At 37.8% G+C, this 25661-nt stretch overlaps 1 protein-coding gene and 1 non-coding gene across 13 annotated transcripts in view; one reads left to right on the forward strand and one right to left on the reverse strand.

The window, feature by feature from the left end:
* The window catches only part of WASHC4 (WASH complex subunit 4), a 64149-nt gene extending 43238 nt beyond the window's left edge, over positions 1-20911 (reverse strand). For 4 of the 12 annotated variants that reach the window (XM_023757265.1, XM_006092744.3, XM_023757261.1 and 1 more), the window contains exons 1-13: positions 20764-20891; positions 17866-18005; positions 16807-16860; positions 16642-16707; positions 15403-15448; positions 14739-14806; positions 12100-12182; positions 8998-9040; positions 8427-8530; positions 7528-7648; positions 3112-3235; positions 2874-3001; positions 1819-1979 (exon numbers count right to left, since the gene is read on the reverse strand). In XM_023757265.1, the coding sequence (XP_023613033.1) occupies positions 1819-1979; positions 2874-3001; positions 3112-3235; positions 7528-7648; positions 8427-8530; positions 8998-9040; positions 12100-12182; positions 14739-14806; positions 15403-15448; positions 16642-16707; positions 16807-16860; positions 17866-18005; positions 20764-20824 (1199 nt within the window). In that variant the 5' untranslated portion in view covers positions 20825-20891. Of the gene's footprint in view, positions 1-1818; positions 1980-2873; positions 3002-3111; positions 3236-7527; positions 7649-8426; positions 8543-8997; positions 9041-12099; positions 12183-14738; positions 14807-15402; positions 15449-16641; positions 16708-16806; positions 16863-17865; positions 18006-20763 lie in introns of those variants that run through there. The other 8 variants (XM_006092743.2, XM_023757262.1, XM_023757264.1 and 5 more) reach the window with 8 other exon arrangements.
* LOC111826807 lies at positions 4476-4603 on the forward strand. Its single transcript, XR_002830227.1, has one exon. It is a non-coding gene; the product is annotated as a small nucleolar RNA SNORA24 (small nucleolar RNA).
* Positions 20912-25661: the final 4750 nt, after the last annotated feature.

Raw genomic sequence — 25661 nt, forward strand, 5'->3', positions numbered from 1 at the left:
TCAGGCAGGGAACGTTGGAGTCTGCAGTCCCTTGAGCAAGCAAACCTCATGTTCGCTTCCAGCTGCCTGGCTGCCGGCCGCCATCTTGGCTGACAGTTAATTTGCATAAGGATACGCTGATTAGCCAATGGGAAGGGTAGCGGTCGTACGCCAATAACCATTTTTCTCTTTTATTAGTGTAGATGGCATTTTCATCCTTTGGTTCTAGTTCAACATTCTGAAGCCACAGAGATCAAATCTGTTCCCTCCTGAACCTGAGTGCCACTCGAATACTTAAAGACATCCACATCTTCCTCAGATTTCTCTTTTAAAGGCCAAACCATATAGAGACTCTTCAGTGAGTGTTCAAAGAGCATGGTTCTCAGATCTTCTGATATCCTGTTCAGCTTCATCCACGAATGCTGCAGTTTGTGACCCTCTTAAAATGTGGTACCACCAAACTCCAACTATGATCTGATCAATAAGAATTTCGATGGAACTACCAATTCTCATGGTCCAGATATTATAACTACTACTTACAATAACCTGGGTATAGTTATTAATGTATTCTAAGTATGTACTGGCATTTTTAGCAACTGCATCAAACTGTTAAAGAATATTCAGCCTCTGATAACTAAAACATCCACATCTTTTTTTTAATTTTAAAAAAATTTACTGCTACTAAAGTTGATCCCTGTCTCCCCATCTTAGGGAATTCATCTCTTTAATCTAAATCCCAAATTAGGTCTTCTTCCCTTCTCAACTGTTTCACAATGTATTAGAGCTCTAAGTCTCTGCCATTAGTAGTCCTGTCTGAATTGAGTTGCTGTCATTTTCCACTGACTTTAATCACAGATTACAGGAGTACTAAGAGACGCTTTAGGTGATCTCCTAAATTCGATATACTCCTCCTTTCCCCATTGTACAGCACTGGCCCAATTTTTCCTCAATAGTCAAGCTCATCAGAAAGTTAAGATCAACAAAAAGTGGGTAAGTATCCCTATTATCCTTTAAACGTGTCACAGAAAGAAGCTGTGTCTAGCACAGGGGCCAGTGGCAGAGATCTGTGTCACTTCCCTTAAAATCTCGGCCCCGGTCAACATGTGATTTTAGCACTTGTGCTCAAGTAAGAATGTGCAGTAAATTTAATTGCTGATGCTAGGTGATGAGAACATTGGAGTGCTTTATAATATTCTCTCTATTTTGTGTATATTGAAAATTTACAAAATAAGAGTTAAACAAAAAACAAGATAAATATCACAAGAAACTGAAAGTTTAAAGCATTCTTTTAGGGAAGACTAAGATACAGGGGGCTAATTGTTTTTCCCTTTAAACCTTTAGTTTTAAACTTTTTAAATATGTACAGACATTACTTTAATAAAAATAAAGAAAAGGAGTTTATCAAATTAAAGTCAACTCCTCCAAAAATCATCATTGAATCATGGACATACAACATTTTAATGTCATCAAATGACATCTACTCTAGACTGCACTTTAAACAAAAACTATTTAATGCATCTGATAAAAAGTATGTGTACATATATATATGTGCATATATATGTACACATGTATATACATGTATATATATATACATAATACGCACACATATATCTCCAAAAAGTATAATTTGCCTTAAACTGAGTTTAAGCCTAAAACCAAACCAAACAAAAAAACCTCCTAGAAAATAAACCTCCTAGAAACTGCCCAACCTTTTCTCTGATAATGATTAAGTATGTTTGATTTTATAATTCAAATGCTTTAGATATATTTGGAATCAGTGTAAAATTTTAAAATATAAAATATCTAAATATTTCCATTATGGGTACTTATTACACCTACTTGGTAAGCGATTGAGCTTTCTGCTGTAGGAAAGTATCTCTGTGTATTTTAATGGCTTGAAGACTTTTTCTGTCTAGAAGTTTGGCAGCTGCTGGTATTTTCTGGATCAAAAAATTATCAGGAAACCAAATAATATTAGCAGTTAAAGTGATGGCTGGTACCTGAAATAGTAAATATAAGGGGAAACAAATCATCAAATGCAGGCTAAACAAGTTATTTAATAGTTCTACAATACACAATGAAAGACAATTGTTTATTTGAAGGAAAAATAACCATGAAAAATACTCATTAATAGATTATGAAATAAATTATCTTACTATGGTACAGAGTTAAGGCATTCCTATATCTGGTAGAGAGCATGACAAGAATTTTATCCTGCCTAAATATTAAATAACACACACATATGTACACACATACACATACTCTCTTTGATTTTAAGATGAATAAATATATGCAAAAGAAAATAGAAATCTTCATGATCTTCACTTTCACTCTATATTAGAAAAAAATAAAAAATAAATAGGCAAGATGGTTCGGTTCTCATGGTCACAGATTACTTGATTCTTCACACAAACTAAATTTTCAGTTTTTAAGTCAGGTGCCACATCATGGAAATAACAAAGATACAGAAAAAAATTTTTTTTGATTCAATAATGAAAATGAGTGGCAACAAGAGGAAGAGGAAGAGGGTTGAAGGGCCCAATGGGAGGGAAAAAGTGGGACATCTGTAATACTTGCAACAATAAAGATAAAATTTAAAAATAAATAAAACAAAGAGCTAAAAAACTAAAATAGCAAATGTAAAAAAGAGAAAAAAGTAGTAATAGAAAGTTAATGTCTAGAAGAAAATGTGGGGAAAAAACACTAATATGTATTTATATTAAGTGGAATTATAAGGTATTTTCATTTAATAGGTTACCTATTTCTGGAATGCTTGGAGATTTTAAATGAATAAATATGTAAACAGAACTAGAATACATTTTAAAATATCCACTTTTATCCAAAATCTTTTTAATCTACTCAAATTGAAAAAAATAAAAGTTCCAGGTTCTTACCTTCTTACAAATGTCCAATAAAGACTTATAAAACTTTTTATCAATAGTTCGAAAAATTTGAAAATGTAGTACAAAAAGTCCACAAATTCCAACATACTTGTCTCTCTGGTCAATTTCAGAAGGCTCTCCTTATAAAATGATAACATGAGAGAAAAATAGAACAATTATATTTAAAATTGTACTTTCAAGAAAATGCCAACTTTATAAACAAAAAAACAAAAAATGCACTTTACATTACCAAGTCTGGCTTCAACATTTGCAAAAATTGAGCGAATACTATGTGCAAATTCTTCCGCAAAAGTGCTATTTTTTGACACAGATACTCCTCCATTGAGAGAATCAAACTGCTGCTCTATACAGGCCTAGAGAGGAAGCATTTAAAGAGAAGTTTAGACTCTCAATAATAAGTATTGAACAGATTTAAATACCCTGTGTGTGATAAACAACTATATTAATCATTTTAATTTCACTAACACTGAAGTTCAGGTTTTTACCTTAATCTATTATCTAAATCAACCGTGGGCAAACTACGGCCCGCGGGCCAGATCCGGCCCGTTTGAAATGAATAAAACTAAAAAAAAAAAAAAAAGACCGTACCCTTTTATGTAATGATGTTTACTTTGAATTTATATTAGTTCACACAAACACTCCATCCATGCTTTTGTTCCGGCCCTCCGGTCCAGTTTAAGAACCCATTGTGGCCCTCGAGTCAAAAAGTTTGTCCACCCCTGATCTAAATCCTTTTGAATGGAAAATTTACCTGTACTTACATAACTGAGTACTAGTTATCCTATATAATAAAAGGCTAATATGCAAATTGACTGAGAGGCGGAAAAACCGGTTGCTATGATGCTCACTGACCATCAGGGGGCAGACACTCAACGCAGGAGCTGCCCCTGGTGGTCAGTGCGCTCCCACAGGGGGAGCACCACTCAGCAAGAAGCCAGGCTCGTGGCATGCAAGCTCAGCGGCGGTGGCGGCAGCACTGAGGATGTCCGACTGCCGGGCCTAAGCTGTCGGTCGGACATCACCAAGGGCTCCTGGACTGCAAGGGTGAAGGCTGGTCTGAGGGACCCCTCCCCCCCAACCGCCAAGTGCACAATTTTCGTGCACCGGGCCTCTAGTGTGAAATAAAACTGAACCAAAAATCTATAATTCAATATAGAGAGATACACTCAGTGATGTATAAAAGATGTATCTGATGAAGCACTGGAAAACCTATTTTATTATTTACTTTGCACTTTTAAAAGTAGAGTTTATTGTCCAGCCAGCATGGCTCAGTGGTTGAGCATCAACCTATGAACCAAGAGGTCGCGGTTCTATTCCCAGTCAGAGCACATACCCAGGTTACAGGCTTGATCCCCAGTGGGGGACGTGCAGGAGGCAGCCAATCAATGATTCTCTCTCATCATTGATGCTTCTATCTTTCACTCACTCTGCCTTCCTCTCTGAAATCAATAACAAAATATATATATTTTGTAAGATCAATTTTGATCTTAAAAAAATAAAAGTAGAGTTTATTTTTTCTGTCTACAATTACTTTCCTAGCACTTTATTACAGCATGTAATAAATGTCTCCTGGAAAAAGAATCAATGACAAAAAAATATGCCTTCTGGACCTGTCACTATGGCAGTCTCCCTTCCTAGCCATGGAAGAGCATTTTCTTATTTATTGGCAAAGCTGTCACCATTTAATTGGTATCAGATTCTGACTTGCACAAGTAACATTCTTCACTTTTAAAACCCTGAAGGGTGCTGGGTTATTGCGCAAACATCTGTTTTTCAAATGTTTCTGCGAAGTTGAACTAATTGTTGCAGTAGGTGATGGGAAATATAAAGGATCAAGAAATCAAGTGATGTGGGTGAAGTCTCCTGTAGCTTCCTACAGTGCACAGGACAAACGTGATTTCAAGTCAACAGCTCCAGGATTGAGTGGGAAATGATGTGATAGGAACAAAAGAATGTTCTGGAAACTACAGAGGAAGTATTTTCAGTATAGGCCTGAATGTTTTTTTAAGTAGTGAATAAGTGAGTGCTTGTTATAATTAAATAAAATGCTTGGGTCATCTGGGAAAAAAAAAAAAAAAGAAGACAAGGATAATCCAGCAATTCTAGCAGCTCTCTTCAGGGTAAAGCCTGTCTCAGGCAGAGGACAACGAGCTATTGTATATGTTCCTTGGACTAGAGCAGGAGTAAGAAATTTAACTAAAGGTTTCCCTGACCCCAATGGGTTTGCAAAGGAATTGATTTAACTGTTAGAACATATGACCCCAGCTATTCTGACCTATTTCAATTAATACACCTTCTGGTTTCTGAGACCAGAATAGCTGAGTAAAGTCTGCTGGCATACTCCTGCAGAGGATTTTTTTAAATTAAATTTAATGGAGTGGCATTGGTCAACATGAACATATAGGTTTCAGGTGTAGGTTTCTCTGTTACAAGATCTGTATATTGCACCATGTGCCCACCACCCAAAGTCAAATCTTCTCCTGTCACCAGATATTAGGACCCCCTTCTCCTCTCACTCCCTTCCCTCTGGCAACTACCACACTGCTGTTTGTGTTCACAAGTTTCAGTTTTGTATCCCACATATGAGTGAAAGCATGTGGTTCTTGGCTTTTTCTGACTGACTTATTTCACTTAGCATGGTGTTTTCAAGGTCCATCCATGTTGCAAACTCGAGGATGAGAAGATGCCAATGTCAGATGGACACAACTATCCTCAGATATCACCAAGGCCTGTATACCAATTGGGAAGTAATGATTTTAAAGGAACTTCCACAAGAGGAAAATATTGAAATTGAACATTTGTTGCAGGACATTCCAATGCAACTTTGGGTCCTTTCCAGTAGATATTGATAAGATCAAGTCCTGTTAAAATAACTATTGAGCCCGGCGAGTGCGGCTCAATGTTTGAGCATCAATCCATGCACCAAGAGGTCACTGGTTCAATTCCCCATCAAGGCACATGCCCTGGTTGTGGGCTTGATCCTAAGGAGGGGCGTGCAGAGGCAGCCAATCAATGTTTCTATCGCACTCCCTTTCTCTCTTTCAAAAAATCAATAAAAACATATTTCTTTTTAAAAATTACCTTCTGAATCTAATGGATTAAAAGTTAAACTGGCAGAAACCAGTTTGGCTCAGTGGATAGAGCATCGGCCTGCGGACTGAAAGGTCCCAGGTTCGATTCCGGTCGAGGGCATGTACCTGGGTTGTGGGCACATCCCCAATAGGAGATGTGCAGGAGGCGGCTGATCGATGTTTCTCTCTCATCGATGTTTCTAACTCTCTATCTCTCTCCCTTCCTCTCTGTAAAAAATCAATAAAATATATTTTTAAAAATAAATAAATAAATAAATAAATAAAAGTTAAACTGATAAAAATGAGAGTTGGGATGAATCTGTTAAAATTGTGCTCATGTAAAATAGAAATTAAAGGTAACCTTGAAGCAGATATTACATGGAATATAATGCAATTTCTGATAGATACTATCCAAACCATTGCTGCTCAATGGAACTTTCTGTGATGATGGAAATGTTCTACATCTGATATGATGGCTGGCCACAAACTACATCTGGCTATTTTTTCTCCCAGCTGGTTGAAATATTATTGACATATAACACCATTTATGTTTAAGGTATACAGTGTAATGATTAAATTACATGCAGTTATTAAGCGCCTGAAATGTCACTGTGGCAGAGGAAGTGAATTTTTTTATTAATTTAAATTTAAATAGTAACATATGGTTATAAGCTACCTGGACTATGCAGACCCAAGTCATATTCTCGGGAGAAATAAACAGACTTTTAAAAAGTAGTCTTATAAACTTAAATCTAGAGGTTAATAACAAACACAATACTTAACACAGCTGCTTAAATGTTAATCCTTGAATAGCTTTATCCTTTTACATACTTACAAAAGAAACAACCTTCACTCCAAATACAACTAGTACACTAATTTTTTGCTATTAGATAATGAAATAATTACATTTTAGTATACTAACAATGTTTTAAGACAAAGCACTTTTAAAGAAAAATCTATTCAACAGTATGCTGTAGAAGTATCTATAATATATATATATATATATATATATATATATATATATAAAAGCCTAAGCAACCGTTCGACCGGTAACTATGATGTGTACCGACCACCAGGGGGCAGACACTCCGACCGGTAAGTTAGCTTGCTGCTGGGGTCCGGCCGATCGGGACAGGGCGAGACGGGCCAGACAAGCCCTGGAGACCTCCCGCGGTCCCTCCCCAGATCCAATCAGCCCTGATTGGGACTGGGTGAGACAGCCCTTCCATGGTCCCTCCCAGCCGGCCGGCCCCAATCGGGATTGGGTGAGACAGCCCCAATCGGCCCAATCGGGACTGGGTAAGACGGGCCAGACATGCCCTGGAGCCCTCCCTCGGTCCCTCCCCAGTCCCAATCGTGCACCGGTGGGGTCCCTTGGCCTGGCCTGCACCCTCTCACAATCTGGGACCCCTTGGGGAATGTCGGAGAGCCGGTTTCGGCCCGATCCCCACAGGCCAGGCCAAGGGACCCCACCAATGCACAAATCCGTGCACTGGGCCTCTAGTCCTATTATAATTCTGAACTAGGTCAACTAATAAAAGCCCATTTATTCTACTCTAATTCAGCTCTCATACCTGAAATATCATTCCATCAAGTAACTGCCCTTCTAGCTTCAGCAAGAACTTTTCAAATGGCTTTAGTTTTTCTTCCTGAATTCCAAATTTTGAAGGATTGTGATGGACAGATTTCAGTAACCTTGTGGAAGATCAGAAGAAAGACAATAAGTTTGCCTAATAAATTTTTAAATTAATTTTTTTCCAGAAATCAAAATTTTATATTTATATTTCTCTTTTGGCTCTATACATTTGAAAATCTAAACAAAACAAACTAACAAAAATCCCAATACATTTAATTTTTTAATCATGCTTTTTTATATTATCTTAAATTTAGATATCTGGTGCTCTCTAGATACCAGACATTTAGTAATACTTATAGATGGAATAAAATAAAATGCCTTGACTTAAAAAAATCTTGAGCGTATACAATGAAATAAAACCAAACCCAGGAAAAACAACTGTCACTTAAATAGAACCCAAGGGAAAAATAGTATGAGTCCTAAGGTAGTCAAGACTTAGGATGCCTGCCTGGCTGTTGTGGCTCAATTGGTTGAGCATCATCCCATGCACTGAAAGGTCGCCAGTTCAATTTCCCGTCAGGGCACATGCCTGGGTTTCAGGTTCAGTTTGTCAGGGTACATGCCAGAGGCAACCAATTGATGTTTCTCTCCTCTCCCCTTCATCTCTCTCTAAAATCAATAAAAACATGTTTGTTAAAAAAAGACTTAGAATGCTTTATACAAGTGTATCATACTCTCAAACAAACCCATCTGAAATTAAAGAATGGTTACTGTTTTCATAAAAACATCTGACCTGAGATCCTTCTAAATATATACCTTCAGGTCTTTTAAAGGATCTGCACTATTTATATTTGTTTGCTTTTTACTAATACAAAGAGAATATTTTAATTGGCTCACCTTTTGTACATAGTCCAGTGGTCTTTTAATGTGATATGATTATCAATAATTTCATCCAGGGTAAGCAAAACTGTTAGCAGCTCTCCCAAGTGCTCATACATAGTCTGTCAAAAGACCTTTAATGATTACCATTTAATCACTAGTTAGAAGTTAAGGTTCATGTGGATTTTTAAAGTTCAACACATTTTAGCTAATTATTAAATTAGTTAAAACAGTAGGCAAGCCAGTTTTATTAAGCTACAGATTAAACTACTGATCCTCAGACGGAATAAGTAGCTTTAAATACATAAACACTTTGCCCAATATCTCACCCTTAATTGTGATATCGCAGATTTGTTTCACTCTCCACTCAACTTGAAGAATCTACATTGGGCTACTACTGTACTGGGAAAAACTAAGAGTTACGCTGATGGTGGGTCAGTGATGCCTCATCAGCTTCACAAATGAAAGAGAACAAATTCAAGAAATAATCCTTTAAGAGTCTTGCTATACTTGTACTCCCTGATCAGACAAACTCCAAAGTAAAATATAGTAAAAACTAGTTTTACAGATCAAGTTAAATTACTTTTACCTGAAAATGAACTCCAGTTGTCTCTATAATTTTGGGTGCAACCCTATAATAAAATAACATTGAAGTTAAAAAATATATCTTTTTTTGTCATAGTTCATTTTAAGGAAAACATATAGCAGCAGGAGCTCTTGGGATTTTAATATGAATTTATCTTTATTTAGACTTTAGTCCATAAAATTTAAGAGATCCAAGAAATTACTACCTTTTCTACTTTCCCAAGAAGGAACTAACTTATACATAAAGAGTCTGGGCTATACCCAGCTCAGTGGGTAGGGATATGACAATATGTGGCCCATGTATAATCTTAGTCATTTAAACCAAGCCTAAGAGGGAGAGAGGGAAATAACAAAACTGATATCATTTCTTTCTAAACTATTAGATTTCCTAATTCCCAACTAGAATCCTTGTTATCCTACCCAAACTGGCACTGGGGAACCAGTCTTCTCTTCAGACAGGTTTATTTCTGAGTTGTTATCCCTACTGAAAAACAGTGCATACAACTAGGATTATGTCAAAATCGAAAGTCCCAGAATAATTCAATTTTACTTCCTAGAGATTCCATTTACTCAACAATAAATAATTTAAAGTAGTACTTATAGCCCTGACTGGTGTAACTCACTTGGTAGGATATTATCCCATGCACCAAAAAGTTGCCAGTTAGATTCTTGGTCAGAGCACATGCCTGGGTGGTGGGCTCGATTCCCAGCAGGGTACATGCAGGAGGCACCCAGTTGATGTCTCGCTCTCACATGGATGTTTCTCTCTCTCCCTTCCTCTCTCTCTCTCTAAAAGTCAATTAAAAATATTTTAAAAATAGTGCTTGCATATCAAAGTACATATATTCCTCAAGACAGAATATCTTAACATTAAACACACAATCAAATTTCATCTTTCTTGAGCAGGGCTGTGGTCGGGTGTTACAAACCAGGTACTGAAGTACAGACTAGGTACTGCAGTGCAGGGATTGGGGAAGCTATGCTCTCATTCCCCTGTGCCATGAGGAGAGTTTCAATGAAAGGACAGAACACAAATATCTGGCTGAGGGGAAAACATGAGAATGAAAAACAGTTAACACTGTCTTCCAGATTATAAAAGAGAGTTAGGATGTAGCATGGTATGTAAGAACAACAATGAATGGATTAGTGAACAAAAGAATAGTACCTATATAACGATGGAATCTTGACAAGTAATTCCTCTAGGCTTCAGTTATCTCTTCTCATAACTGAGAATCCCTAGTCACATACCTAAACCAAGTTTATTCTAAGGTTTAAATAGTCATGTGCTTAAGCACAGAGATACAGTCTGGGAAAGGCATCGTTAGGCAACTTCGTCATTGTGCAAACATCACAGAGTGCACTTACACAAACCTAGATGATGGTACAGTGGGGCCTTGACTTACAAGTGTCCCGACTAACGAGTTTTTTGAGATACCAGCTGCCTCTTGGCCAATTTTTTGCATTGAGTTGATAGAGTAATTTGAGTTAACGAGCTCCTTAACGAGCTCAGTCTCGGAACGAATTAAACTCGTAAGTCAAGGCCCCACTGTATAGCCTACTATACACTTAGGCTATATGGTATTGCCTACTTCTCTGTAGGGGAGAAAAAGTAATTTTCCCTCTATCTCTGGGTTCTTGGCTGAAACATCCCTCTAATAATAATAATAAAATAAAATAAACAGGTTTTATTTTAGTACTGGGAGTGAGCCACTTACAAATGGAGATTCCCTTACAAATGTAAATGCCTTTCACAAAAAGTAACTTTTCCTTGGTTTTCAGAGCTTCTCCCATGTCTGTTGTTTTTTAAAATTAATGAGCCTAAAATAATCCTTATGTCAAACAGACATACTTCAGGGCAGTGGTTCCCAACGTAGGGCACATGCCCAACAGGGGGGCAATTTGATTTTTAAGGGGGGCAATTCGAGAATGAGTTATTAACAGTGAATCTTTTGCATTTCCTATGGTTCTAGGGGCCTCATATACAGTATATAAGTATATATTGTGACATATTTATACATTTCAGTTCTCTATTACATGTTTTGAAACTTTATTTGCTATTTTTTCATATCACTTCATATTATTTTTTATTTTTTTTACAATTTCTTCCTCAGTACTTCAACTGTCCTTTCGTTCTTTTATTTTTCTCTTGCATGGATGCCATGTTCTTTTGGAAGCTTGCTTATACCATGTTAATGGCCTTTTAGGCTTCCTCCATGTGAATGGGAGTTCACTTTTTGAATAATAAGAATTATATGTCACGGGGGGCATCAGGATTTTAGAGATGCTTAGGCGGGGCATGGCCAAAAAAAGGTTGGGAACCACTGATTTAGGGTGACAAATTGTTCTTCTAAAGTCCCTAGGCTACCAACCTAGGATGTTATGTACTGAATACTATAGGCAACTATAACACAATGGTAAATATTTGTGTAATACATTGTGCTACGACATTACTTTGGCTACGTCACTAGGTGACAGGAATTTTTCAGCTCCCTTAAAAGTTTATGGAGCCCACCATCATATATGCGGTCCATTGGTAACCAAATGTCATTATGCAGCAAATGACTATAGTAAGTGGGGAAAATTTTAAGTATAAACTATTAATCATACAAAATAATTATTTTATGATAATAACAAAGGTGAGGACTATGGAAAATTTAATCATTTTTCTTTATATAAGGCAGTAATCTCCAAACTTGGAAGATCATTAGAATCACTCACTAAATTTTTTCATATAGATTCCCACTCCCAAAGATTCTGTAATGAGTTAGGGAACCGTCAATGTAAGGAGGGAGGAAAGGCGTAAGAAGAGAAAACGTGGTATGTTGCCTTTTTCTATATAATCAAATTTCTTTATGATTATTCTATCCACATTCTCATTCAGATAGATAATGGGTTTATTCATGATGACAAAAACTGTCTCATTAACCTATCATTTTTCTATTACACACATCAAGTAGTATTTAAAATGAGTGTTCAAAGAATGCTGAATAAGTGAATGAAGGAATGAAATGAGTGAACAAAAAACTATTTCAGGTAATTAGCTAGTTTTAGAAAAACATTTCCTATATCTCTATTATAAGTGCAAAAATATTTCTAAATCCATTACTTGTTATTGATATAGAGGACAGCCAACTGATGGACTACATTCATCACCACTTCATAGCACCTCGTAACAAAACAAGACAGTTCCTGAAATGACAAGTTGGGTATATGTTACAAAGTTGCTTTTTAAATGTCACCATTTCTGACTGAATTTTAGGCTAACAATGTTAAAAACAAAATAGTTTTCAAATAAGAACTCGTTAACTTGCAGCCAACTTCAAGCATCCATCAAGCAATCAATTTTTAATTCATCTCTTACACCCCAAGGTCATTTCTACCTTCTGACCCCACATTTCATTCATACTTCTATTTTAAGTCTTATGTTTTACTCATGCAATTCCTAAATAACAGAGACAGTCTCATTCCTTCTTTGAATATCCACTGCCTAGCACAGTGGCTAACCCTCAACTGCTTCTTAATATATACCTGCCCTATCAAATGAAGAAATGAATGAACATCTGAATGAATGAAAAAGCACAAAAGCTGTCAGTTTTAGAAAGTATGACAATGAGGGGAAGGAGTCTCCAGAAATCACTCTGACATAACTTCAAATGTTTACCTTTAACCTTAGTTATAAACAGACTTGGCACATAGCAAGTGAAACAGTATTTATGCCAGGAATATGTTTGTGATTAAATAATGAACTTGCATCTATCATGTCTCACACCTCCTAAAAATTTTTCAGAATCTCTCAACTTTTAAACCTATAGAAACAGATTATCCTAACATACTTAAAACCTGATTAAACCTGTAACTGTTCTAAATGTTATGCTCCATGAGGGCAGGAATTTCTGTTGGTTTTGTGCACTGCTGTATCCCAGCACCAAGAATGGTTTGTAACATATGCTACACTCATAAAACATATGTTGAATGTTTAAAAACGGAATTTTATGCAGCTGTCAGTTAGATCCAAAAACAGTAACATTTTTTAAATGAAAATAACGCATTTCAAATTTACTTAAACAGTCTAACTTTACATTTCTTTTTTTTTTTTAATATATTTTATTGATTGATTTTTTACAGAGAGGAAGGGAGAGAGATAGAGAGTTAGAAACATCGATGAGAGAGAAACATCGATCAGCTGCCTCCTGCACATCTCCTACTGGGGATGTGCCCGCAACCCAAGTACATGCCCTTGACCGGAATCGAACCTGGGACCCCTCAGTCCGCAGGCCGACGCTCTATCCACTGAGCCAAACCGGTTTCGGCCTAACTTTACATTTCTTAATAAATTTCTAAAGGTTTAATAAAAGCAAAGAACAGAAAATGCAAGACAAGGAGCACAAAATAAGAAGGCAAAAACAAGTCCAGATATATAATAGACTATATAAGATAGAAACAGAATAAATTAGACAATTAAAAGACAAAGATTTTCAGGTTGGATAAAAAAAAAAAATCCAGATACATACATGCAGTTTTAAAGAAACACAACTAGCCCTGGGCAGGGAGCTCAGTTCGTTAGAGCATCTTCCAATAAGCCAAGATTGTGGGTTCAATCCCGGTCAGGGCAGATACAAGAATCAACAATGAATGTATGTATAAATAAGTGGAACAAATCAATGTTTCTCTTTCTCTCTGCCTTCCTCTCTCTCTAAAATCAATAAATATTTTTTTAATCACCTAAAACATAATGACACTGAAAGACTGATTGAATAAAGAAAGATAAATCAAGAAAATGTAACTCAAACAGCTGGGGCAGTGGTATTAATATCAGATAAAATAGACTGTTTGCATTATTACAGCTAATTACTATAAATAATATATACTTATATAACTACATATTGTATACATAATAACTATCATCATAGTTTAAGGTCACTATATGGTGATTAAAAAATTCAATTTAGCCCAGCTGGTGTGGCTCAGTGGTTGAGCATCGACCTATGACCAGGAATCAAACCATGACCTCTTGGTTCATAAGTTAACGCTCAATCACTGAGTCCTCCAACTTTTATGTAACCAATTGTCAACATTAAATCTCTTCTTTTGATATATCTTGCGTGAACTGTTTTCTGGGCTGGACCTTGACTGACCCATACCATAATACAGGATAATTTCAACAAAATGCTCTCAAAATTAGGCCAAGTAGACCAAAGAAAAGTAATAAAGATATAAAAGATCTGCACAATATATTAGCATTCTTGATTCAATGAAATAATCAAATCTTGTATCCAACAATCAGAACGTAGGTGGAATTTTGGGTATTTTTACCTCAGCTCCAATTTTTGCTTTTATCATATTGTACAAGCATTGCTCTTTAATGGAGAAGAAATGTAAGTTATTTCATTCTTTTGAAAAAATTAAACCAAAAGACCTAGAATAAAACTTTGCAGTAATATCTAAATTGAAACATTTGGTTAGGAGCATCAAGTGCAGTTGCTTTAAACACCTCACCATTGCTCATGTAACAGCTTCATCTCCATGAACAACTTTTCCTGACATAAATGATTTCTTCCTACCTAGTACAAAGTTTAAATTATTTTAAAAGGTATGATCTCCTAAATAATAATCCAATGCCAACTAAGTGTCTTACCCTCACAGTACAAATTTTTAGCATTTGAAGGTTTCAGAAATTTTTTAATTATGTGTAATTCCCTCAAACTTTTCAAAGAAAAACCTCAATAAAAAGTAAAAATCAATTACCTGTAAGAATGAAATAAATCTCCCCATTTGAATTTGGCAATCACCTTCCACCATGCTAGAATCTGTGACTTTAAAAGGCAACATGAAGAATTGTATTTCAATTGTTTATATATAAACTCAATCAACACCAAAAACTAAAACTATGATTTTTATTCATTAGTACATCTTCTAATCTGTATAGCATTAACAGAATTTTTACACTGAAGAGAAAAATGAGAAAATCATTAATTATACAATTGAAAGTAACCATCTGTTTCACTATTTAATAAATTCAAGGAAAATTCTTATATAGTTACAGTGCTTTATCCTATATAATAAAAGTGTAGTATGCAAATTGTCCCCTCAACCGGAGACCGGAGTTCTTCCGGGAGTTCGACCAGGGAGCGGGGCGGCCAGGGGAAAGGAAGGAGGCCCTGACCGGCAGACGCTAGGGACCCTACCAGTGCACGAAATAAACATATCACAAATAGACATTAGAGAATTTGCTGCTGCTTCATCACTCGGTTTTCTTATCACCTGTTCACCAAACAAGCAAACCAACAAAAAATCTGAATGCTTATTTTCTCACACTAATACATTATGGTAGTCCTAGAATTGTCTGTTAACTTTTTGTTCATTTCAATCTCAGTATCACAACACTACAATGTGAAATTTTAAAACTTACCTCCTTCTCCATAGAACAAGAGACCGTTATAAAATTTAGTTTCAGCCTGTTTTAAAAAAATTGAAATAATTTTACAAGTTGCTCTTTTGTTTTTAAATTACTAGGCTCTCTTAGTTATCCATATTTATAATAAGCAAAGGACTACATCACTTATACATAATTTCACTCAAAAACTGCTTACAATTCAGATACACTCAATTTATCTTTGGAGTACCACAAGTATTATTAATAGTCAAAGTTATTTCCGGATTTCTTTAGCCTTTACTTTGTATCACATCCTCCCATTATTTCATGGGAGAACAGAAAGCAAACACATTATCAAAAAGGTAGAGAAAAAAAGATGGAAGTTTACCAACTTCTTTCAGAGTTTTGATTGCTCAGGGCAAGGAAACCCAAGATATTTTTAAAATTCAAAGCTTTTTTTAAAAATTAGTTCTAGCAGGGCTAGCATGTCTCAGTGGTTGAGCGTCAACCTATGAACCAGGAGATTACGGTTCAATTCCCAGTCAAGGCATATGCCAGGGGTTGCAGGGCTCGATCCCCCGAGTAGGGCGTGAAGGAGGCCAATGATTCTCTCTCATCATTGATGTTTCTATCTCTCTCCCCTTTCCTCTCTGAAACCAATTAAAAATATATTTTTTTAAAAGTAATAAAAAATCAGTTCTATCTAGAAAGCAAGTATATATATCAAGTAATACAGACTTTGAAGGTATGCAGACCCATACTCAAAGTGTTACTATCAGTAAAATGTTAGGCAAGTGACACCCTCTTTAAACCTCAATTTCCCCATCTATTCCTCACATACCTCCCCAGGTTGTTATAAGTATTAACAGGGTTAACATGGAATTTGGTAGCCGAACCGGTTTGGCTCAGTGGATAGAGCGTCGGCCTGCGGACTGAAGGGTCCTGGGTTCGATTCCGGTCAAGGGCATGTACCTTGGTTGCGGGCGAATCCCCAGTCGGGGGCGTGCAGGAGGCAGCTGATGGATCTTTCTCTCTCATTGATGTTTCTAACTCTCTATCCCTCTCCCTTCCTCTCTGTAAAAACCAATAAAATATATTTTAAAAAAAAAAAAACATGGAATTTGGTACATAGTAAGTACTCCGTCATTATTACTACTATTACTTTAAGTAAATAATTCATTCAACATTAAATAAATATTCAGGCACAATGTACACATATAAGCACATATTTGCTTTTAAATCATGTTTTAACATCTTACGAATACAAATAATTACCTCATATTTTAATTTCTTGATTTCACAACAAAGTGCAGCATAAACTGTGATGACTTTGTTTAAGACCTAGTTTCATGAGTAAAAAAATTTAAAAGTTACAAAAGTAAATTATAGTAGATAAATAAAGCATTTTTTAAAAAGATTTTTTGGTTTTAAATTCTGTACCTTGTTTTCAGTCTTTATAAGTTCCAAAAGGGAAGACTGCTCATAAGGCAAAAGCTGTATAAATAAGGAAAAGAACATTTCTTTTTAATTTGAAAAAAAAACAATGAAATCTTAAATACACAAATTAAGACTAACTCTATTCTATTTAATCTTGTGTTAGACCCTATACTCTGCAATAGCACCAGACCAGATAGGGAGTGACTCCTAATGGGTATGGGGTTTCTTTTGGAGGTGGTGAAAATGTTCCAAAATTGGCTCTAGTGCTGGTTGCACAATTTTGTGAATGCACTAAAAACCAAAGAATTGAATGATATGTGAACTATATCTCAACAACCCTGTTATTTAAAAAGTCAGTATGTGACTTAGGACAGTGTCTAGCACATAATGAATGCTCAATAAATTTTAGTTATTAAGTGGTAACAGGCTATAGTTATCACTTAATAACTAAAATAAGATAGAACTACCTTGAAATGGAACAGAGCAGGAGTGACCTATTTCATACATTAAAAAATTACTCCCACATTAAAATTCCCTAAATAACATGAAGAGATTTTTAGGAAATGATGAAACTATTCTGTATCTTGATTGGGTATGAGTTACCTGGGTATATGTGTTTGGCAAAACTCATTAAAAAGTACATTTTAAATCTATGCATTTTACTGTATATAAAATAATCTCACCAGAATATTCTATTCCAACCCTCTTCATTTTCTTATTGATGAGAGAAATAAAAGCTAGCTCAAAGAATCTATGTCATTTTGACACTAAAGGCTTTGAATTTGTGTCACCCTTTAACCAGTTAACTGCCACAATATTTTGAATTTAATTTAAAAAGTTCCGCCACTTGTGTCTGCAGATGCTTATGGCGTACAAATGGTTAAAAACACAAAAACATACAAAAATACCTGTATGGCTTAGAGAAAAGGAAATTAACAATTTTTCTCCATGTTTCTTTTACTTCTCTAGATCCCAAATAATATATGCTCCATTTTTAGCACTTAAGTTTTCAAGATAAAGCATGTCCTGAAAATATACGCATAAATATTAAAAAAATCAAACCTTTAATGCTATAGGATCAAGATTGAAATCCCAGACATCTCCAATTGAATCATCCAGTGCATCTTCAATTCTTCTCAATTGAGACGTATACTCCTCAAGAAATTTCCCATAATTCTTAAGCTGAACTTCAGCATGAATTTCTAAATTTAAATTTTAAAACAGTATGTGAGCAGCACAAAATTACAGGACATTTACTTCAAATAGACTCAAAAGTCACAGCAAATACTAAGCATTGTGAAATGTATTTAGGAACATCTTAACTTCTTGGAAATAAAGTTTCAAAGCTAAACAATAATTCAGCTTTCAATATTTTCCAGATAGACAAAATAATTTTAAAAGCAGATGTTGCTATATGAAGAGATATATATCACTTTTTAAAAATATCTTTTTATTGATTTCAGAGAGGAAGAGAGAGAAACATCAATGAGAAACATTGATCAGCTGCCTCGTGCATGCCCCCTGCTGGGGAGTGGGCATGCAACCTGGGCATGTGCACTTGACTAGAAACCAATCTGAAACCGTTCAGTCCACTGGCCAGTGCTCTATTCACTGAGCCAAACCAGCCAGGGCAAAGAGATATATATGATTTTGAACCTAACTTGAAAGTATTATGAAAAAGTCACAATTTTATTTACCCTATAATTTAGGGCTTTTAAACATAAAATAATTTCTCAGACAATTCAATGTCCTGACTCTATGTTTTAGTCAAAAACAACATTGGGGGAAGGGGGAGAGTAAAAATTCATGACCTGAATCAAGTGCAAAAATGTGTGTTGTCATTTGAGCAAAATTTAAAAGCATAATTATTAATTCCATACACAGTACATTATTTAAAAATACACCTATATATTGTTTTTAAAATGCATTTAGACTTGCTTCATCATCATATTATTCTGTAGTGCCCCAAATTCACCAAGATATTTTATTTTACTATCATAATAGAGTTGGAAAAGCCAGTAAAGAACAGTAAGTATAGAATATTGGGTTGATATTTACAGAATTTACACACTAACAGATTCTAAAGAATCACTGGAATAAATTGAACAATAAAGGTATACATCAATATTAATGAAAGTAAATATTCCACCTTATACATAAGAATTGATTACTTATTACAAAGGCAGCAAATTCAATTCCGAATCAGTTTTTTTTAACGTGAATAACTTTATTCAATCTCTGTATTCTATAAAGGTAACAATTTTCCCTCCTCAAATTAGCAATGCAAAGCAAACTTTAAGATAAAGTATCTTCTGATTTATAAAGGATAAAGATCTAGCTCCCCATCCTCCCTTATCTTGCAACTAATGCAGAGTCAGGTGGATCAATTTAGTTCATTAAGGTTCCTACCTCATTACAGCATTAACCTAGTCCTAGGCAATTTTGAAAAACAATTAGTCTAGATACGATTCACAGTCGAAAACTTAATGAAAATCGGGCACGGAGATGAGAAGTCATTTCCCTACAGCTTAAATTAAAAACAGCGTAAGGCTCTCCAAGTCCCAAGTACACGTCTAATTCTCGGTTACATGGAAAATTACGGTCGCTGTATTCAACCAGCAAATGAGTTCTTAATGACAAAACTACAAAAACATGCCAATAAATTACTCATTTCGTCTGCCTGGGAATTCACAAAGTAGCAGGCAACAGAAACCCTGTAAGAACATTTAAGTTTCTTGTTGGTAAAAATAAGGAATAGTTGTAAAAATTAGTAAAAGTTAAAAAGACTTGAAAGAAGAACTACATGGTGATTCTTCAGAATGAGATTTCAAAAACTCACTCACATGCTTCTCTCTCTGAACAGACGGCATTCTTCCTTCTATTTCTGTATCCCTAATGCCTAGCACAGTGCCTGGGACACGGAAAATGCCTGCTGGATAAATCTGATCATTCTCCTCTAAGGGGAACCGCTTTTTCAAACCCAGTAACATATTTTTATCCCAATTCTTTGAGGACGAAAGCAAAGATTCCACCTCACGCATAAGAATTCATTACTTATTCCCAAGGCAGAGGAGGGGACCTTTGTCCTTAAAACTTCATAGGGGACCGACCAGGTGCAGCTCACTGTACACCAGCGAACACAGGATCCTGTCCAACTGGTATTAATCTCAAGTAGCGTTTCACTGGGATCATTAGTTTGGCTTCTAAATTTTGCAGCATGGACTTGAAATGTGTGTGTGGGGGGGGGGGGGGTGTGGGTGTGTGTGTTTGTGTTGCTGGACTTCCAACTTAAATCAGGCAATTCGATCTTCTGAAACAAAATCGGAAGCAGATTTGCTGTAACTTGTGAAACCTTTCTAGCTGCAATGGAAACTGCAGGACATCACTTTTATCGAACGTGGAGAAAAGGCTGGAAGAAGAAGATGCATTAGCATTCACGTGGGGCCTGGGGGGTGGTTTGTTCCATGTGAAGAATTCTTTTTCTCCATATTCTATGATAATAAGAGTAAAGAGGAAAAAAACACCGAACTTCCAAAAAGTTGGCTGGGGAAGAAAAAAAAGAAAAACAGGAAACCGAAACAGGAACCGGGACCTCAGCCTCTCCTAGAAGCGAACGCTCCGAGGATCCGGCGAAAGCCCTGAGCGCCCAGACAGGGCCTCCCCGGACCCGCCCTCGGGCTGCAGGCGGTGGACGCCGCTCCCCCCGGGGCACCGCGGGTTTCCCAGGAGTCGCCGCCCGAACCCCAAGCCCGGTCCGGGCCGGCCTGGCCTGCCATTGCTAGGACCCCCCCACCACCAACAACCCCGAAAGTAACGCTCGAGAGCGCTTCCTCTCACACCCCAAGGGGCAGAAAGTGCCCCCAAGCAGAGGGCTGCGCAGCAACCACGACGCAGAGCCCTCCCGCAGGAGCCCGCCGGGGCGGAGGCCCGCGCGGGAGCGTCCCCGCGCCGCTCTCTTACTCTGCGAGCCGTCATCCACGCGGTCGAACTCCCAGTCTGGGGACAGAGTCTCCACCGCCATCCCCGCGGCACCTCCCTCAGTCACAGTCCCCGGCAGCCGGGATGACTACGGCGGCCTCACCCCAGCGGCTGTCACGGCACGTGACTTCCGGCCCTAGCCCCGCCCCTGCTTGCGAGGGTTGGGCGGGCTTAGGCCCCTGCGGCCGCGGGGGCCGCTGGGAAAGCGAGTCCTCCGCGGCGACGGGGGCGGCCGCCGTGGTGGCGGCGGTGCTCGCCGGCTGCTGTTTTTACGTGGGCCTCGCCACCGTTTACTTCTCGTCTCATGCCGCACCGGTACTCTCCATTTCTCCCTGCTGTGCCCGGCCATGTTTAATACCTGGGGAGTTGTTCCCGCAGTCTACCCTGGAAAGGGCAAAATTGATGGGTAGGGGGCTTCCCAGGAAGCTTGGTCCCCTCGGACGTCGCGGTCCAGGCGCTTCTTCCAAGAAGCCGGTATTTCCGACCCCCTCCCTGTCGCCGCCCTCAGAGAGCTTCCAGCTTTCTTCCTGCACGTTCTGTGCGATTCCTCTCGAGAGGAAACTGCTGTGCGAGAGGAGGAGGTACTTTACCAACACTAGAGCGAGGAATTTCACTCTTCTGCCTACATTGCATTCGCCCGCTCTCCACACCCTCCTCTCAAAAAGGTGGAGGGTGGGAGGTGGAGAAAAGCGCTGTTTAAGCGCGTGTGTTGTTTTGGTTTTTGTTTTCAGAGAGGAAGGAGGAGGGAGGGAGGGAGAGAGAGAGAGAGAGAGAGAGAGAGAGAGAGAGAGAGAGAGAGAGAGAAAGAAAGAAACACCAATAATGAGAATCATTAATCGGCTGCCTCCCGCACGCCCCCTACTGGGGATTGAGCCCACATGTGCCCAGACGTTGAGGCTCAAGCACGGAGCCATCAGCCAGGCTAGGTGTATTTTTTTTAATATATTTTACTGATTTTTTACAGAGAGGAAGGTAGAGGGATAGAGAGTTAGAAACATCCTGCACACTCCCCACTGGGGATGTGCCCGCAACCAAGGCACATGCCCTTGAGCAGAATCGAACCCAGGACCCTTGAGTCCCCAGGCCGGGGCTCTATCCACTGAGCCAAGCCAGCAAAAAAGAATGGGTTACCCAGTCACTCTCTAGTAATAACAAGGTTCATTATTGCCTGATTTTTAATACATACTAATGGGAAAAGATCTAAATGTCCATCAACAGGGAATAATTACATAGAGTTTAATCATCCATACTATGAAATACTATAACAGATAGCTATTTAAAGAAGTAAAATAAATGAATAGAGGCATGAGAAAATGTTAATTTCTTCAACCAGTATTTAATCAGGACCTCTCCTGGTCGATATATCACAGTGACTAAAATCCTTCAAAGAGCTCAGTTGTCTGGTAAGGGAAATTATTAAGATACCTTAACTTGGGAATCGACAAAGTACAGTTGGCAGATCTGCACTTGCTTTTGTAAATAAAGTTTTATTGGAACACAATCATGCCTTTTTATTTGCATATTGTCTATGGCTGCTTCACAACAGAATGTAAGAGTGGAGTAGTCACAACAGTAACCATATGGCCCACAAACCTAAAATATTTACTATAGGTTTTTTAAGAAAATGTTTGCCAACCCTTCTTTCATCTTCAAAAGAGAAAAATGAGCAAGAAAAAAAAAGAACAACAACAAAAAGGAAGTCTTTCTATACAAGTTACGGTCTACAAAGTGGGTTGAGATAACCTAATTTAAAAAGCATAAATATCTTAGAAAAATCTTATAATTAATGTAGCAAACTAATTTACAAGAATACCTCTATGTCCTTGTAAGGAGGCAATGGAGACCTACTTGCAGTTAGTAACTAGGAAAAGTAAGCAAAATATAATGAAAATAACTTTTTAAAGATCTGAAAAAGAATAAAAGCAGGCAGAAACCACAAGAAAATTTACTCAGCAACTGGGAATAATTATGAGTTTGTGAATTTTTGCCTGACAGTATCACTCACCCCTTCAAATCCAGGAGTGAAATGCTACAGTCTTATTGGCCTCAGGTGGTAGCAAACTACATCCAGGGTTGTTGGAAGAGAAACTGGAAATTGGGCAGTGAGGGAAAGGTTGTACACTGAAGCAGGAGACTCACCCAAGGGATGGGGTCTAAAATTCGAGTATAAACTCTGCCAAATCCCTGACTGACCCCTAAACTGCATGCAGAGAGTCTGCCGAAATAGCAGTCAGGAGTCCTTGAGAAAACAACTGCACTTGTTACAGTATGTAATTTTTAATACATTTAGTGGCAAAATTGGCCTTCATACCCATCCAGCTTCAGGCTACAAATGATGTCAGATCTTAGATTGTACTGTTTCTTTTCTGTCTCTCCACAATTTTTGCTACATTCTTTAGGTTCTGTATGGTAGGCCTTGGCAGCTTCAGGCTCATCAGCATACCAAATCTAGCATGAGAGAGAAAAGAAGCACACTTAACTGATAGTTCAAACAGAAGTCCCAGAATTAAGTCTTGCTGGCCTTGATTAGCCTTACTAGGACATTGTGCACACTGTTGAATCAGTCCTTGTAATTGAGAGGATGGGAGACATGCACCCGTTGGCTTATTCTAGGTCATGTGCTCCACCCCTGGATCCCAGGAGGGATGGGGGATCTGAAGTAGTGGGCTGGTTTAACAGGAGTTGTGCTACCTGTATATCACACTCTTTCCTAGGGTGATGTCTTCTAAGAGTATCATTTGAGAACCTGGGGTGTTTATTGGACTCCTTTCTTCTTGGCAGATGTTGAACTCTTTTTTTTTTTTTAGTTTAAATAAATAAATGAAATGAAATATATCTCTTACATAAAGAACAATGATAATCCCCATAGTTACTGAAAAAAACTAGCGTTTTTTTGTATCCCACCTTTTAAGTGCAATCTGGTGGTGTGCATCAGTGTTTAAACTGCTACCTTTGGGTTAGAAACAGACCTCTAGGTACTCATCTTAAAGACCTGACTGGATCCTTTGGTGAAGGTTGCTCAGGGGAGAGACTAGAAACAACCTTATGTCCACCAGCAAGGATAGGTTAAGTAAATAACATGTATGACACTCCATGGAGTGTGGGGCAGATGTTAAAAATGAGGGTACAGAACTTCATATGCAAATTTTTAAAAATAAAGCAGTTAGGATTATTTTTTCATTTACTGCAATTTCTGGTATATTTAAGCTTAAATCTAACATCTTACTAATTTTCTTCTATGTTTTTCCACCTATTCCATGTTTCTTTTTCTCACCTTTCCTGCCTTCTTTTGGATTGATTTTTTAAAAAATCATTGTCTTCTTGATAGTTTTACATTCTATTAACTTGGTAGTTATACATAGTATTACTATTCTTTTAGAGGTTATACTAGAGATTATAATATGCATCCTTAACTTATTATAGTCTAACATAAATTAGTATGTTTATTATTTCTAAGACATTGCTATAGCCTTAGAACACTTTAAGTCCACCTTCCCTCCCTAAAACTCAGATACTATTGTTGTCATATATTTTAATTATATATATTTTGAACTCTATAAAAATTATTAGAATTATTTTAGACAATATTAACTTGAATCTGTCCTTATATTTACCCTTTCTATTGCTCTTCATTCCTTTATCTCTGAACTTCTATCTAGGATTATTTCCTTTCTGCCTAATGATCATTTCATTCCTCCTAGCTCCCCAAACTTACCCAACAATTTTTATTGTTGTTTGTATATTTTCATATATATATATATATATATATATATACACTATCTAATAATAGAGAAACATGGTAATTAGCCATACCTCCGCTACCCTTCCCATTGGCTAATCAGGGCAATATGCAAATTAACTGCCAACCAAGATGGCGGCCGGCAGCCAGGCAGCTTGAAGCGAACAGGAGGCTTGCTTGCTTCAGTGATGGAGGAAGCCAAGGTTCCCCGCCTGCCGCTGCCGGCCTCTGAGCTTGCAGTTTAAGAAACATTGTTACAAATATAGAAGCTAAACAAAACCCCAAAAACCTGCTTTCAGCCAGCCGGGCCTCAGAGCTGGAGTTGAAACAGTGTTTCGATTATAGAACCCAAACAAACCAGATACCTGCTTTCAGCAGCCGAGACCTCAGAGCTGGAGCGGGGCCTCAGAGCTAAAGCCGGCTCTCAGTTCCAGTGACAGCCATAGAAGGTAAATAAATCCAAGAATAAAAAAAAAAAAGAAAAAAAGGAGAGGTTTGGAGCTTCAGTCGCCCGCCAGCCTGAAAACGGCCCTCAGCCCCTCACCCAGACTGGCCAGGCACCCCAGTGGGGACCCCCACCCTGAAGGGGGTGTGATCAGCTGGAAACAGCCATCATCCCCTCACCCAGGCTGGCCACCCAGGCTGGCCAGTCACCCCAGTGGGAATTTATCCCAAGAAACCAGAAACACCAATCAGAAAGGATATATGCACCTATATGTTCATAGCAGCACAATTCACCATAGCTAGGATCTGGAAACAGCCTAAATGCCCATCAGTAGATGAATGGATTAGAAAACTGTGGTACATCTACACGATGGTATACTATGCTGCTGTAAGAAAGAAGGTACTCTTACCATTTGCAACAGCATGGATGGAGCTGGAGAGCATTATGCTAAGTGAAATAAGCCAGTCAATGAAGGAAAAATACCACATGATCTCACTCATTCATGGATAATAGAGACCATTATAAACTTTTGAACAATAATAGATACAGAGGCAGAGCTGCCTCACACAGATTGTCAAACTGCAGCGGGAAGGCCGGGGAGGGTTGGGGGGCAGGAGGGAGGGGGTAAAGAGATCAACTGAAGGGCTTGTATGCATGCATATGAGCATAACCAATGGACATAAGACACTGGGGGGT

The sequence above is a fragment of the Myotis lucifugus genome, unplaced genomic scaffold (assembly GCF_000147115.1).
Source record: "Myotis lucifugus unplaced genomic scaffold, Myoluc2.0 scaffold_103, whole genome shotgun sequence".
NCBI lineage: Eukaryota > Metazoa > Chordata > Mammalia > Chiroptera > Vespertilionidae > Myotis > Myotis lucifugus.